Here is a 15,716-nt window from a genome sequence, read left to right as displayed (position 1 = left end):
ATAAGATATCATTTCACAACTGCCAGAACAGTGATGATGAAGACAATAGAAAGCAAGTGTTAAGAAAGATGTGGAGTTATGAGAACACTTGCATCCAGTTGTTGGGAGTTTAAATTGGTTTAGCCTATGGAAAACAATTTGTCGCTTCCTCAAAAACTTAAAAATAGAAGTATCATACTGTCTAGAATACCACTTTAGGGTATAACCTCAAAGAAAATGAAAACTAAAGATTGAAAAGATATATGTAATCTTATGCTTGTTACATTATTTACAATAGTCCAGATATGGAAAAAACCTGAGGGCCCATTACACAGAAAATATTTATAATTGAGATAGCATTGGAATTCTCAGTAATAATACTAAATGTTAGAAGACAAAAGAGGAGGGGCGCCTGGGTGGCTTAGTCGGTTAAGCGTCCGACTTTCGCTTAGGTCATGATCTCGCGGTTCATGGGTTCGAGGCCCGCGTCGGGCTCTGTGCTGACTGCCAGCTCAGAGCCTGGAGCCTGTTTCAGTCTGTGACTCCCTCTCTCTCTGACCCTCCCCTGCTCACGCTGTCTCTCTCTCTCTCTCCTAGAAATAAAAAAAAAAAAAAGCATTAGAAGACAAAAGAAGAAACATAATCATGATGGAAAATCATTTTCTTTTTTTTTCTTTTATAGTTTATTGTCAAGTTGGTTTCCATATAACACCTAGTGCTCATCCCAAAAGTGCCCTCCTCCATGCCCAACACCCTCTCTCCTCTCCCCCATCCCCAGTAGCCTTCAGTTTGTTCTCAGTATTTAAGTCTCTCATGTTTGGAAAATACTTTTCAACCTAAAATCTACACTTAGCTGAACTTCCATCTAGTGAGAAGATAAAATAGTGTCATTTTCAGACATGTAAATTTTGAAAAAGAAATGCTCCCATGTACCTTGTTTAGGAATTTATTGAAAGCTATGATCCAGTAAATTGGATAGTGAATCAAGAAAGAGGAAGGCTTGGGCCTGGGCGACAGACATCAGTAGATCCAAGGAAAAGAGTTAGTGTTGAAGAAACATCTCAGGAGGAGCTCTGGGCAGCTAAGCTGTAGTCAAGCAGTGTATGTGGGAGCAGGAAGACAGAGGCTACAGAAGATATGGCCTAGGGAGAAGAAACTGGGAGAAAATTAAAGTAGTCACATTATCGAGGGTATAGTTATCAAGAGGGAATGTATACATACATACATACATATACATATATACATATATATATATATGGCAGAAAAACAAATTAAGCAAACAAACCAGCCTGACCTGATTTATTCTGGAAAAAACAAAAACAACAAACCACATCTTAAAAGAAATTTAACAAGAATGCAACCAAAGACTTTAATGTTAAATATTTTTACCATTTTAATATTATAAAAATTGAATCTTAATTTAACAAAATCAGTAGAGAGCAAGAGAAAGCAAGATGGAGGAGAAGTAGGGAGCTCTGTACATTTCATTCGCTCCCATCTCTCAAACAGAGAAGGCCTAAAGCTATAGGAACTCTTACAGAATCCAGGAGTTTGGGAGGAAAAGGAGACAGAGTCTGCGGAGAAAACAAACTTATAGCAGCTACCTCAAAAAACAAGCCAAAGTACACATGGTGGAGAGTCCCAAATGCCACTACCAGTAGGAAAATAAAATAATGAAAGTCTCAACAAGAGAGACCAAGAGACACCATTCAAAGAACACTTGCTGAACGGACAGGCCCTGGACAGTCAAAGAGCCTTCTTTACTACAGAAGTACTCGCAGGTGCAGAATGCATAACAAGCTTTTCAAACTAACAAGAGACAGAAAGCTAGCCAAAATGATTAAATGGAAGAACTCTCCTGTAAAGCAATTCCAGTAAGAAATGACAGCTAAAGAACTGCTCAAAACAGATATAAGCAATATAACTGAACAAGATTTTAGAACAATAGTCATAAGATTAATCACTTGGCTTGAAAAAGGCATGGAAGACATCAGAGAAACTATTGCTACAAAGACTATAGAGCTTAAAAATAGTTGTGATGAATCAAAACATGCTATAAATGAGGTTCATAATAAAATGGAGGCGTCCAATGCACAGATTGAAGAGGCAGAGAGGAGAATAGATGAGTTAGAAGACACAATTGTGGAAAACGGGGCCCTGAGAAAAAGAGATATAAACTGATCCAAGAACATGAAAGGAGGGTTCGAGAGCTGAGCCATATAATCAAATGGAATATCTGTATCATAGGAATTCCAGAAGAGGAAGAGAGAGGGAAAGGCACTGAAGGAGTCCTTGAACAAATTATAGCTGAGAACCTCCCCAATCAGGGGAAGGAAACAGACATTGAAATCCAAGAGACACAGAGAACTCCCTTCAGACGTAACTTGAATCCATCTTAATATCATAGTGAAACATATGATATTAAGCACCACATATCATAGTGAAACTGGCAAAATATAACGACAAAGAGAGAATTCTGAAAGCAGCTAGGGAGAAAAGGGCCCTAACCTACAAAGGGATACCTATCAGAGTAGTTGCAGACTTATCTACTGAAACTTGGCAGGCCAGAAAAGAATGGCAGGAAATCTTCAATGTGATAAACAGAAAAAATGTGCAACCAAGAATCTTCTATATAGAAAACCTATCATTCAGAATAGAAGGAGAGATAAAAGTCTCCCAAATAAACAAAAAATGAAAAATTCATCACCGCTAAGCCAGCCCTACAAGAAATCCTAAGGGGGACTCTATGTGGGAAAAGTTGCAAGGAATACAAGGAACCAGAGACACCACTACAAGCATGAATCCTACAAAGAACACAATGACTCTAAACCCATATTTTTCAATAATAACACTGAATGTAAATAGACTAAATGCTCCATCAAAAGACATAGGGTAGGGGTGCCTGGGTGGCTCAGTCGGTTAAGCGTCTGACTTCGACTCAGGTCATGATATCACGGTTTGTGGGTTTGAGTCCCACTTCGGGCTCTGTGCTGACAGCTCAGAGCCTGGAGCCTGTTTCAGATTCTGTGCCTCCCTCTCTCTCTGACCCTCTCCTGCTCTCTCGCTCTCTCAGAAATAAATAAAAAACATTAAAATTAAAAAAAAAAAGATATAGGGTAGAAGAATGGATAAAACAACAAAATCCATCTATTTGCAGTCTACAAGAGACTCATTTTAGGCCTGAGGAAACCTTCAGATTGAAAGCGAGGGGAAAGAGAAATATCTACCATGCTACTGGAACAGGAAAGAAAGCTGAAGTAGCTGTGCTTATATCAGACAAATTGGACTTTAAAGTAAAGGCAGTAACAAGGGATGAAGAAAGGCAATATATTACACGGTCTATCCATCAGGAAGAGATAACAATAATACATGTCTATGCACCGAATTTGCGAGCACCCAAATACATAAAACTATTAATCACAAACAGAAACAATATTACGGATAAGAATGTGCTAATAGCAGGGGATTTTAGTACCCTATTTACAGCAATTGATAGATCAACTAGGCAGAAAATCAATAAAGAAACAATGAACTTGAATGACACATTGGACAAGGTGGGTTTGATAGATATGTTTAGACTTCTACATTCTGAGGCCATGGGATTCACTTTCTTCTCAAGTGCGCATGGCGCATTCTCCAAGATAGATCACATACCGGGACATAAAGCAGCCCTCAATAAATATAAATGAATTGGGATCATACTGTGCACACTTTCAGGTCACAATGCATTGAAACTTGAAATCAACCACAGAAAGAAGTTTGGAAAACCTCCAAAAACATGGAAGTTAAATAACACCCTACTATCGAATGAATGGGCCAATCAGGCAATTAGAGAAGAAACTAAAACATATATGGAAACAAATGAAAATGAAAATACAACAATCTAAACACTATGGGATGTAGCAAAGGCAGTCCTAAGAGGAAAGTACGTTGCACTCCATGCCTATTCCAAGAAATTAGAAAAACCACAAATACAATATCTAACAGCACACCTAAAGGAACTAGAAGGAGATCAAGTAGAGCACCCCAAACCCAGCAGAATAAGAGAAATAATAAAAATCAAGGCAGAAATAAACAATATAGAATAAAAAAAAAGTTGAACAGATCAATAAAACCAAGAGTTGGTTTTTTGAAAAAAAAATTGATACACCTCTGGCCGGTCTTCTCAAAAAGAAAATACACTCAAATAGATAAAATCGTGAATGAAAATGGATTTATTACAACCAACCCCTCAGAAATACAAGCAATTAGGGAATACTATGAAAAATTATATGCCAACAAGCTGGACAAACTAGAAGAAATGAACACATTCCTAAATGCACACACACTTCCAAAATTCCAATGGGAAGAGATAGAAAATCTGAACAGACCCATAAGTAATGAATACATTGAATCCATTATCAAAAATCTCCCAACAAATAAGGGCCATGGGACAGATAGCTTTCCTGGGGAATTCTACTAGACATTTAAATCAGAGTTAATACCCATTTTTCTCAAGCTATTCCAGAAAATAGAAATAGAAGGAAAACATTTGGAGTCCTTCTATGATCCAGCATCACTTTGATTCCCAAGCCAGACAGAGACCCAGAAAAAATAGAGAACTACAGGCCAATATTCCTGATGAATATGGATTTAAAAATCCACAACACAATACTAGCAAATCAAATTCAGCATCCTAAAAAAAAGAATTATCCACCATGATCAAGTGGTATTCATTCCTGGGTTACAGAGCTGGTTCAATATTCACAATCAATTAATGTGATACATCACATTAACAAAAGAAGATAAAACCCATAAGATCCTGTCGATAGATGCAGAAAAAGCATTTGACAAAATACAGCATCCCTTCTTGATAAAGACCTCGAGAAAGTTGGGATGGAAGGAACTTATTTAAACATCATAAAAGCCATTTATGATAAGCTCTCAGCTAACATCGTATTCAATGGGGAAAAACTGAGAGCTTTCCCCCTGAGATCAGGAACATGACAGGGATGTCCACTCTCACCACTGTTGTTTAACATAGTGCTGGAAGTCCTAGCATCAGTCATCAGACAACAAAAGGATATCAAAGGCATCAGAATTGGTAAAGCAAAAGTCAAACTTTCACTTTTTGCAGACGAAATTATATTCTACATGGAAAACTCGACAGACTCCACCAGAAGCCTACTAGATCTGATCTATGAATTCAGCAAAGTTACAGGGTACAAAATCAACGTACAGAATATATATATATGTACACCAACAATGAAGCGACAGAAAGAGAAATCAAGAAACTGATCCCATTCACAACTGCACAAAAAAAACATAAAATTCCTAGGAATAAACCTAATCAAAGATACAGAAGATCTGTATGATGAAAACTATAGAAAACTTATGAAAGAAATTGAAGAAGACACAAAGAAATGGAAAAACATTACATGCTCATCGATCGGAAGGATAAGTTATGTTAAATGTCATTACTACTCAAATCATACTACACATTCAGTGTGATCCCAATCAAAATTGTACCAACATTCTTCTCAAAACTGGAACAAATTATCCTAAAATTTGTATGGAACAACAAAAGACCCTGAATAGCCAAAGTAATATTGAAGAAGAAAATGGGAGGCATCACAGAGGCTAAATCCCAAACCTTAGCCTCTACTTCAAAACTGTAAACATCAGGACAGTATGGTATTGGCATAAAAACAGACACATAGCCGTATGGAATAGAGTAGCGAATTCAGAATTGGTCCCACAAATGTATGGCCAATTAATCTTTGACAAAGCAGGAAAGAATATCCAATGGTAAAAAACAGTCTCTTTAACAGATGGTGCTGGGAGAACCTGACAGCAACATGCAGAAGAATGAATCTAGATCACTCTCTTAAACCATACAGAAAAATAAACTCAAAATGGATCAAGGTCTTGAATGTGAGACAGGAAACATTCCAATCCCTAGAGCAGAAAGCAGGATACAACCTCCTTGACCTCATCCGCAGCAATTTCTTACTAAACACATCCCCAAAGGCAAGGGAATCAAGAGCAAAAATGAACTATTGGAACCTCATCAAGATAAAAAGCTTCTTCATGGCAAGGGAAACAATCAATAAAACTAATAGGCAGCTGACAGAATGGGGAAGGATAGTCGCAAATGACATATCATATAAAGGGTTAGCATCCAAAATCTATAAGGAACTCACCAAATTCCACACCCAAAAAACAAATAATCCAGAGAAGAAATAGGCAGAAGACATGAATAGACAATTCTCCAAAGAGGACATCCAGATGGCCAACAGACACATGAAACGATGTTCAGCAGGGAAATACAAATCAAAACCACACTGTGATACCACCTCATGCCGATCAGAGTGACTAAAGTGAACAAATCAGGAGACTATAGATGCTGGCAAGGTTGTGGAAAAACGGCACCCTCCTACACTGTTGGTGGGAATGCAAACTCGCACAACCGCTCTGGAAAACAGTGTGGAGTTTCCTCAAAAAATTCACAATAGACCTCCCTTATGACCCAGTAATAACACTGCAAGGAATTTACCCAAGGGATACAGGAGTGCTGATGCATAGGGGTACATGTACCCCATTGTACATTGCAACACTCTCAACAAGAGCCAAAACATGGAAAGAGCCTAAGTGTCCATCAACGGACGAATGGATCAAGAATATGTGGTTTATCTATACAGAATACTACATGGCAAAGAGAAAGAATAAAATCTGGCCACGTGTAACAACATGGATGGAACTTGAGGGTGTTATGGTGAGCGAAATAAGTCAGGCAGAGAAGGACAGATACCATATGTTTGCACGTATAGGAGGATTAGGAGGAACTTAACGCAGGACCGTGGGAGAGAGAAGGGGAAAAATTAATTGGGGAGAGGGAGGGAAACAAACTCTGAGAGACTCTTGAATGCTGAGAACAAACTGAGGGAGAGGGGAAGGGAGGAGGGGCATGGAGGAGGGCACTTGTGGAGATGAGCACTGGGTGTTATATGGAAACCAACTTGACAATAATCTATTTAAGAAAAAAATCAGTAGAACTATAATTTTATTGGCATGATGATAGAAGTATAAGTTTGTGTGTAGGGGCCAGGATAGTGGGAGGGACCGAAATTTACACTATGTCTAGTCAAATTCGTGCCAGTTATTTCCCTATGGATGCTGAGCTCTTAACATCTATCTGTCCATCTGAGAAAATGCTATAGAGAATAAGCCATGCAGCCTGCATGCGTACCTCACAGCCCTCTAACTCTATTGCTACTCCTTATAGTTCTTCTATAGGATGCTAATGGTGGTGAATGGCTCTGTAGAACTTTCTGTCCAAGACTGGTTGTCAGCTAGGGCATAGTTTCATTTCGGACTACTACTAGCTTTTCTGACATGAAGAGCATAAAACTTGGGGATAGTGATACTTTCCTACCTAATTTTGTACTTAAGTAAAACTTAGTCATCATTGGCAAATTACTTTATAATTTTAAATGGTCATATTATGATAGAAAAATCTTAGTGACAGATTAATAAGATATCTTGTTGTCATGTAATGGAATGGTGTACATTCATTTAAAATTTAGTGTTTAGGGGCGCCTGGGTGGCTTAGTCGGTTAAGCGACTTTCGCTTAGGTCATGATCTTGCGGTTCGTGGGTTCGAGCCCCACGTCAAGCTCTGTGCTGACTGCCAGCTTGGAGCCTGGAGCCTACTTCAGAGTCTGTATCTCCCTCTCTCTCCGACCCACCCCTGCTCACTCTGTCTCTCTCTCTCTCTCTCTCCTAGAAATAAATTAAAAAATATTAAAAAATAAAAAATAAAAATAAATAAAATAAAATTTAGTGTTTAAAGGTGCCTTAAATATATGTGCTAGAATGGAAAACATAAAAGTAGAGAGTACTCAAGGAACAATTTATTGAAAATAGCTCCTTTCTTTCTGGCATACAAAATAAAGAAGGGAAATTGCCTTCAAAATGCACTTAAAGCAAAACAAAAATCAAAACAAACAAATACTCCCCACACACTTTTCTTACATTGATATTTACAGAAATGTATCTGGGGAAATAAGAAAAAAACACTTTTTTTTGTATCCTCTTAATTGCTTCTAGAGTGCTATGGAATAAAAGTGACACAGAATATTTTAATACCAGGTGCTGATGGAGGGCACAGGTGCACACATAAATATAACATATTAATAACACTTACACCTCAGGACAGTTGAAAATATAAGTATTCCAACAAATCATTTCCCCATTCAATGAGGTGGATATCATCATCAGCCAATTGTTCCTATGAGGAGTTCAAGCACCTGAAAATGATAAACTGTTCATATCCTAATTAGACTCACATTCAGGTTTTTGACCCTAGCGCTTGAGCCCTTGATGCAGAATGTACATTGGATGCTAGGGAGAATAATAATAATGGTGGTATCAATGATAAAAACTAAAACTAGAACTAGAAGCAAAGAAAGATCTCCATTTATATTGCACAGATAATGTTCATGAAAATAAAGACACTGAGTTAAAAAGAAGTTAAGTAATTTGCCCAAGTCTATAAGTCATGGAGTTTGGGTTGAAACCAAGGTCATCTGTGCTCTTAAAAATAGAATAATGCCTTTAATATTGATGATGATGTCAACTAAAAATCTGATCAATATTTAATGACATAAAGAAACACAAAATCAACACAAATTCTTCAAAAATACCCTTAATATATTTCATTTTAGTTCCTTTGGGGGGTTGTTTTATTTTCATAACCATACATAGTCTTTTTTAATTTAAAAAATTATTTATTGAAATTCAAGTTAGTTAACATACACAGTAGTATTGATTTCAGGAGTAGAACCCAGTGATTCATCACTTACATACGACATCCAGTGCTCATTTCAACAAGTGCCCTCCTTAATGTCCATTATGCATTTATCCCTTTCCACCCCACTCAACACTGCCCCCCAGTAACCCTCAGTTTGTTCTCTGTACTTAGGGGTTTCTTATGGTTTGCCTTCCTGTCTATTTTTATCTTATTTTTCCTTTCCTACAGTCTTTTAAAGAACACAGAAAAGGCACACAGTGTAGTTTTAGAATAATGTCATGTTAATTATCCACAAGATGGCAGATGGCAGGTGCCAAGTTGGCCCCCTACTAAGGGGCTAGAATCTGAAAATAATCCCCTGGGGATTTTAAAAAATTAGTAGTTTTCTTCTCCTTGTAAAGATACATCATTAAGCTAAGGGTTAAAGGGAAGACATAAAAGTCCCTGATATAATCACAAATGATTGTGAATTTGGTACTTAGAGTATAAATTATTTAATGAATCAAGAGAGACTGCTGGTGAGAACTATGCTTTGAGAACACATAGTAAAATGCTAAATGACCATATGATAAAAGCAGAACTTCCTTTACTTCAAGAACAAACAGTCACAGACTCAGAAAATCTGTTGTAAGAACCCTTTTCCCTTTCTTGATAATTTTTTTAATGTATATTTAATTTTGAGAGAGAGAGAGACAGAGACAGAGAGAGAGAGGTGAGCAGGGGAGGGGCAGAGAGAGGGAGACACAGAACCCGAAGCAGGCTCCAGGCTCTGAGCTGTCAGCACAGAGCCTGATGCGGGGCTCGAACTCTGACTGCGAGATCATGACCTGAGTTGAAGTAGGTTGCCCAACTGACTGAGCCACCCAGGCACCCCTTCCTTTCTTGATCTTTAACAGAAAATTCTTCCTTAAGACAGGAAAATTTGATACAGAGAGGTTACATAGCATGTCTAAGGATAGAAAACACATAACTTAAAAAGCTAAGATTCGAACACCAGTGAATTTAAGTACAAGCCTATGATCTTAAAGCTACTCTCGCTTGCACCTGAAATTAGCCTATGGATTTGAAATAATTTAGAAATATTTAAACTTGAATAAGAAAAAAACAAACAAGCTTAAAAAAACCCCACAATCAGTTCAAAACCTGAACAGCAAGTTTTTGGGGATATGAGAAAGTCGAAGTTTGAACTTTTTAACAATATCTATCAGAACGGAAAGACTGTTCACTGAGTACAATAGGTAATTCAACTTGTCACCAGAGAAGGCATCAGAAAGACCAGTTTAAAGACTGGATGTATGTTGGGATGAGCACTGGGTGTTATATGGAAACCAACTTGACAATAAACTATTTTAAAAAATAAAAAAATAAAATAAATTAAGAGTGGATATACAGGGGGTTCTCATTAACCCATAAATTTAAATAATTAGTATGTTGAGGGGACAGGACATGATTCCAAATCAAATCATGTTATACAATAAGCTTCACATGCGCAAGACTAATGGTTAAGAAACCTTTAATTGCACAGAGATCAATTTATTGAAATGAACAACTTATTATAAACACTTATTATATGTTGGGAGTTCTAGGCATTAGAAAAACAAATGATTACAACACATCTTATTCACATAAGAAATACTAAGTCTGTAGAGAAGTACTGATAGTAATTATTCCTATTATTTTTTATCATTGTTGCATAATGAATTCTAGGTAACACATTGTATGTTTACTACTTGCTAGACACCATGCAAGCGTACACTTGTTGAACTAACAAATTCAACTAACTAAATTCACAAATCAATCCCAAGACTACCCTGTAATCCTAATATGTCTAACATGTTGATTTACCCAACTGATTTCCAAGATGCTTTTGTTCTTTTCTCAAAATTTTAACAATCATTCCTGCCCTTCACAAACAGAAGCTCTCATTGATTCTAATTGCACTGATAAAATAGAAAGAATCAGAAGAGAACTTACTTGCATCACATATGCACTGGCTTAGGTCTTACTACAGGAAATGAACGGGCTATGATAACTCAAAAAATAATCAACTTGTTTACTTCTAAATTGGTTTCTATGCTCTTTGTCTCTCTCAAAGGTCATCCTTCTGGAAGAAGTTTCCTCCATTTTTTAAAATCCATTATCAATTTGTTCTTTGTATAGATCATTCCTTTTAACATATCTGCAATATCTTACAACAAAACACATTTATACCATATCCCTTTATAGCTACTGCTCCACTTATCTGCTCTCATTAAAACAAACAAACAAAAACAAAATTTACTTATACTGTGCTCAGTTTATCCACTTTCTCTCCGTGTATTTATCCTAAATCCTCTCTGAGCACAGCTCCATTGGAATTGCTCTTATTTAGGTCCATTAAAGTTGCAAGTCTTTGGGGTTTTTTTGTTTGTTTGTTTTGTTTTGTTTTCAGAAGTAATCTTTGTGTGGACAAATACAGTTGCCAACTCAAAATTCTCATTGTAATCCAATAAGAAACAGCATATACTGCAGTTGATTACAGTCTCCAGTTCTGAAGTTTCCTCAATTGTACCCAGATAGTACTTCTTCTTACTCCATCAATACCTATCTCTTGTCTCACTTTCGCTCCAGCTGAACACAGTTGCCTCAGTCTCAAACCTTTACTCTTACCTAAGTTTTAACTGATCTTATGTCTTTAAATATTTTTTTTCTACTCTGAAGACTATCAAATTTAAAGCTTCAGTCCTTACCACTAATCTGAATCCCACTTGGCTTTATATAGACATTTTAAAAGTTCCTCTGTCAGAGGCCGGCTCCGGCATGTCCAGGGGTCCCTGAAGGGTGGACGGTGTCGGCGAGAGAGAGAGTGAGAGAGCCCCGAGATTCTTTCTGATCACCAGGCAGGCATCTCTGTCCTGTCGGTTTTGGTGTCTTTATTTAAAGGTTCAGCAACAACATGAAGTCAGAGAAAGGAATTTCTACAATGGGAGGCCTTTTGCGATAACAAGTTTTCAATATTCTGCAGAATTATCCCAGTCATAGTGAATTTACAACCAAGGAATTAACAGGATGCTCCTAGTGAAAAACAGGATCATATATAGGTTACGTTGTATATAGATAAGCTAGGAGTCATTCTGTCTGGCTATCAAGAGGATGAATGTTTCCGAACTGGTTTGCTTGTGGAAACCTACTTGATGCTGAATGTGTGAACACCATGGGGGCCCTAAATGTGTTAACCTTTTGCTTTTGGGTATGTGTTAACTACTCTTATCTATCCTCATCCCAGCTGCCAGTAGGGGAGGGTGTTTGTGGAATGTAGGCCTTGAGGAAGGGACTGTTATGCATCACCAATTAGTAAGTTATGTATTGCCCTTATCTGTACCTTAACTCTAAATTAGGCTCTTTTGACATGGGACCAGGCTCAGTTGTAACTCTTGTGTTCTTAACCCCCTTTATTATCTAAGTCTTGGATCTGCAAGGCCCATAGGAAGAGCCTTTTGACAATCATCCACAGAGCTTTCATCTAAAATCTCTCTTGCAAAGGCAAGAATATGCTTTTCCTTACGAGGTATCTGTGTTCAGAATATGGGTCTGATATGGAATATTGTGAGGCCTGGTCAATACCAGCAGGCTTATTTCCAACATGAGCCAGTAGTAGCAGAAAGAGATACCAATTTTCGTTTCTCATGGCAGGAGCTGTGCAAACACTGCCATTTCCTTGCTGTGACTGCCATCCAGAGAGGCTGGTGCAGCTCCCAGCATTCCTCCGAAACTAAATTATTGTTTTCTTCTGCACTCTAAAAGTTTTCAGAATCTCAGTAAATAGAAATCCTAGTTTCCTTTCCCCTGAGGTCAATTGACTTATATTTCATTTCACTTTCTTTCCCAATAGTCATCCTTTCCATGAACTAAATCCTCTTATGTAACTACTCTACTAAATCCTTCTTTTCTCTCATTTGAATATTTCTATGTTGTCTTCCTGCATACAATCTAGTTCCCTGTTCTATTTTCACACTATATACATAGTATAGAATTTTACATAAAATATGCATCTTATCAAGTTACATCTATACAGAAAATTCTTCAAAAGCTTTCTGTATCACTACAAACAGACCTAAATTGCACCCAAGTCCTGTAGATGAATCACACAGAATGGGCCAATGTGAAATTTCTTCCCATAAACGTCACCTTTCTTAGGATTCTGCTATTAAAATAACATGGGAAAAGTCACAGTAGTGCTCTTTGATATTATATATTAGAGTCTGCTTCTTTTGAGTAGGTGTGTAATGTCTGGATATTCAATATCCAGTCAATTTAGCTAAGCTTATCCACTATTTACTATGGTCTCTTACATGACATGCAGCTATTTTTAGAACGAGTGCTAAGAAAATGATCATAGTGGTTAAAACCCTCTGAGGCAAATCCAATAATTAAAGACTTGAATAAAATTGTGTGATTTGTGTCTATTATCATTTGTTTTTTTAAATAGTTTATTGTCAGGTTGGTTTCCATATAATGCTCAGTGCTCATCCCACAAGTGCCCTCCTCCATGCCCATCACCCCCCTTCCCCTCCCCTCTACCCCCATCAGTTCTCAGTTTGTTCTCAGCATTCAAGAGTCGCTCATAGTTTGCCTCCCTCCCTTTCCCCCGCTATTTTTCCCCTTCTTCTCCCCCATGGTTCTCCATTAAGTTCCTCCTAATCCTCCTATATGTGCAAACATATGGTATCTGTCCTTCTCTGCCTGACTTATTTTGCTCAGCATAATACCGAATTGGTATTATTTTACTTTATTGATACAAACATAATCACATAATTTTGGTACCAAGTTTTGGTAGCTTTGGAAGGTGTTTCTAGGTTAAGTGTAAAAGGAATCTGCAGATTTTTTTTCCTTTCAGTCTGAGAGACAAGAACTGGAATCAGATTAATTCTTCAACCTAATCATTGATAGCCAAGATCTGTTTGCATACCTAATGAAAAATCTTTGGTTCCCTACCCCCAGTGACAGGAAACCAGACATGATAAATCCTCTTAATTGCCAATTGTAAGTAATCTTTGACAGCTGACCAAATAGTGCCCTTTGAAACAGGACAACAGAGAATGTTCTGAGGAAGACTTATTCTCAGTTTATTGAATCCCTAAGCATCACCTGTGGATACTTTCTGAGCAGATACACATCTTGACAATATCTTTTGAAATGCCCCCATGACATCCTTGTTTCTGAGGCTGTAGATAAGAGGATTGAGCATGGGTGTGACAATGGTATAGAAGGCTGAGACTACCTTGTCCTGCTCAGGAGTGTGAAAAGACTGGGGCAGTACATAAGTGTAGAAGGCAGCCCCATAGAAGATGCTGACTACGGTCAAATGGGAAGAGCAAGTGGTAAAGGCCTTTTTCTGGCCTTCAACAGAGCGCATCCTGTGGACAGTTAACAAAATGAGAGAATAGGAGGTTGAGATGATAGAGATAGGGATGAGCAACATGAGTACACAGCAGATGTACATCAAGGTTTCATACAAAGATGTGTCAGCACAGGCTAGTTTGAGCACTGCAGGGATCTCACAGAAAAAATGGTTGATGCTGCGGGAGCCACAGTAGGGAACATTCATGGTGATCGGGGTAAGCAGAAAGCCATCCAGGGACCCACCAAACCAGGCACCAACAGCCAGAAGGAAACACACCCTGCGGTTCATCAGGACTGGATACCTAAGAGGGTTACAGACAGCCACGTAGCGGTCATAGGCCATGAGACCCAAGAGGAAGAACTCCGAGCCAATCATGGTCAAGTAGAGGAAGATCTGGATCCCACAACCCACAAATGAAATGGTCTTCTCTTTCGAAACCATGTCGACCAGAAGTTTTGGGACAGTAGTACAGATGAAAAGAGTGTCCATGATGGACAGCTGGCTGAGTAGAAAGTACATAGGAGTATGGAGACGGGAGTCCACCTGAATCAAGAATATCATGACCAAATTTGCAGTTACAGCAACCACAAAAATAGCAAATATAACAGCAAAGACAATCCCTGTAGCTTTATTGTTCACCAGAAGCCCCAGGAGGATAAAATCAGAGGATAAAGTTATATTCTTCATTGACATTGCCTATGGCAGCTCCAGCAGAGAAGAAAACCACAAAGACCAGGAAGGAAGGAAAAAGAGAGAAGACACTTCCAGTATTTTACAATGGAGATGACACCTCAGAGAGCACTGGTTGGGCTGAAATTTTCCAAGGCAAAATGCTAGAGAGAAATGAACAGACCAAGAGATATATCATAAATCAGAAATGGTAGATCTATTCTTCTTTGTTGGAGAACAACATTCTTTATATTATGTTTATGTTTATGCTGCCATACGTAGATTATGCAAATGTCATAATAAAATTGGTATTTGCTATACTTCGATTAGAGTTTAGCTAGCTATAGAGTTTCCTATTCACTCTCTGCATTTCTGGCATCCAGAATGTTGTCCACTTCATACTAGGGCTAAGTCAACACTGGTTTGAGTAAAGGCCCATTGAATGGAAGGCCAAAGGTAAGAATGAATAACTTAGGAAGTGAAAAGTATAAAGAAAAGTGAGTCTCTTCTATTCACAACATGTCACCTCTGACGCTTTTGGTCACCAAATGTGTGAAGGTTTCTTCCCCATACTAAGGAATCCCTAACCCTCCATACAACCAGCTTGGTATCCTACAATTTAATACAATACTCACACTATCTACATGGAGATAGCTTAATCTCTCACTGGTTAAGGGCTTAGCCTCACAAGACTGCCCACCAAATCAGATGCCAATTGCAAGTACAGTTTATCACTTGGGCTTCTGAACCTTCAATAAATAGAAGATTTCCAGGAATCCATCCCTGAGATCAATTAATTTTCTAGAGTTTTTTATAAAGTTAAGATTTTTTTTTTTTTTTTTTTTTACTAACAACTAGGTAGAAGAGATACACCCAATAGGTATGCAGGAAAAG

At 37.9% G+C, this 15,716-nt stretch overlaps 1 protein-coding gene across 1 annotated transcript; it reads right to left on the bottom strand.

Moving 5' to 3' along the window:
- Positions 1-13,886: 13,886 nt before the first annotated feature.
- Positions 13,887-14,846, bottom strand: LOC120222848 (olfactory receptor 2T11). The gene has a single exon (XM_039220851.1). The coding sequence runs from the start codon at positions 14,844-14,846 to the stop codon at positions 13,887-13,889; it is 960 nt and encodes a 319-aa protein (XP_039076782.1).
- Between the last annotated feature and the right edge of the window lie 870 nt (positions 14,847-15,716).

The sequence above is a fragment of the Hyaena hyaena genome, unplaced genomic scaffold (genome assembly GCF_003009895.1).
Source record: "Hyaena hyaena isolate Hyena2069 unplaced genomic scaffold, ASM300989v1 scaffold_916, whole genome shotgun sequence".
Lineage (NCBI taxonomy): Eukaryota > Metazoa > Chordata > Mammalia > Carnivora > Hyaenidae > Hyaena > Hyaena hyaena.
This window is presented reverse-complemented; position numbering and strand designations above follow the sequence as displayed.

Bases quoted from the DNA above. Each gene is read 5' to 3' on its own strand.
- LOC120222848 (XM_039220851.1), bottom strand. From the start codon at position 14,846: ATGTCAATGAAGAATATAACTTTATCCTCTGATTTTATCCTCCTGGGG.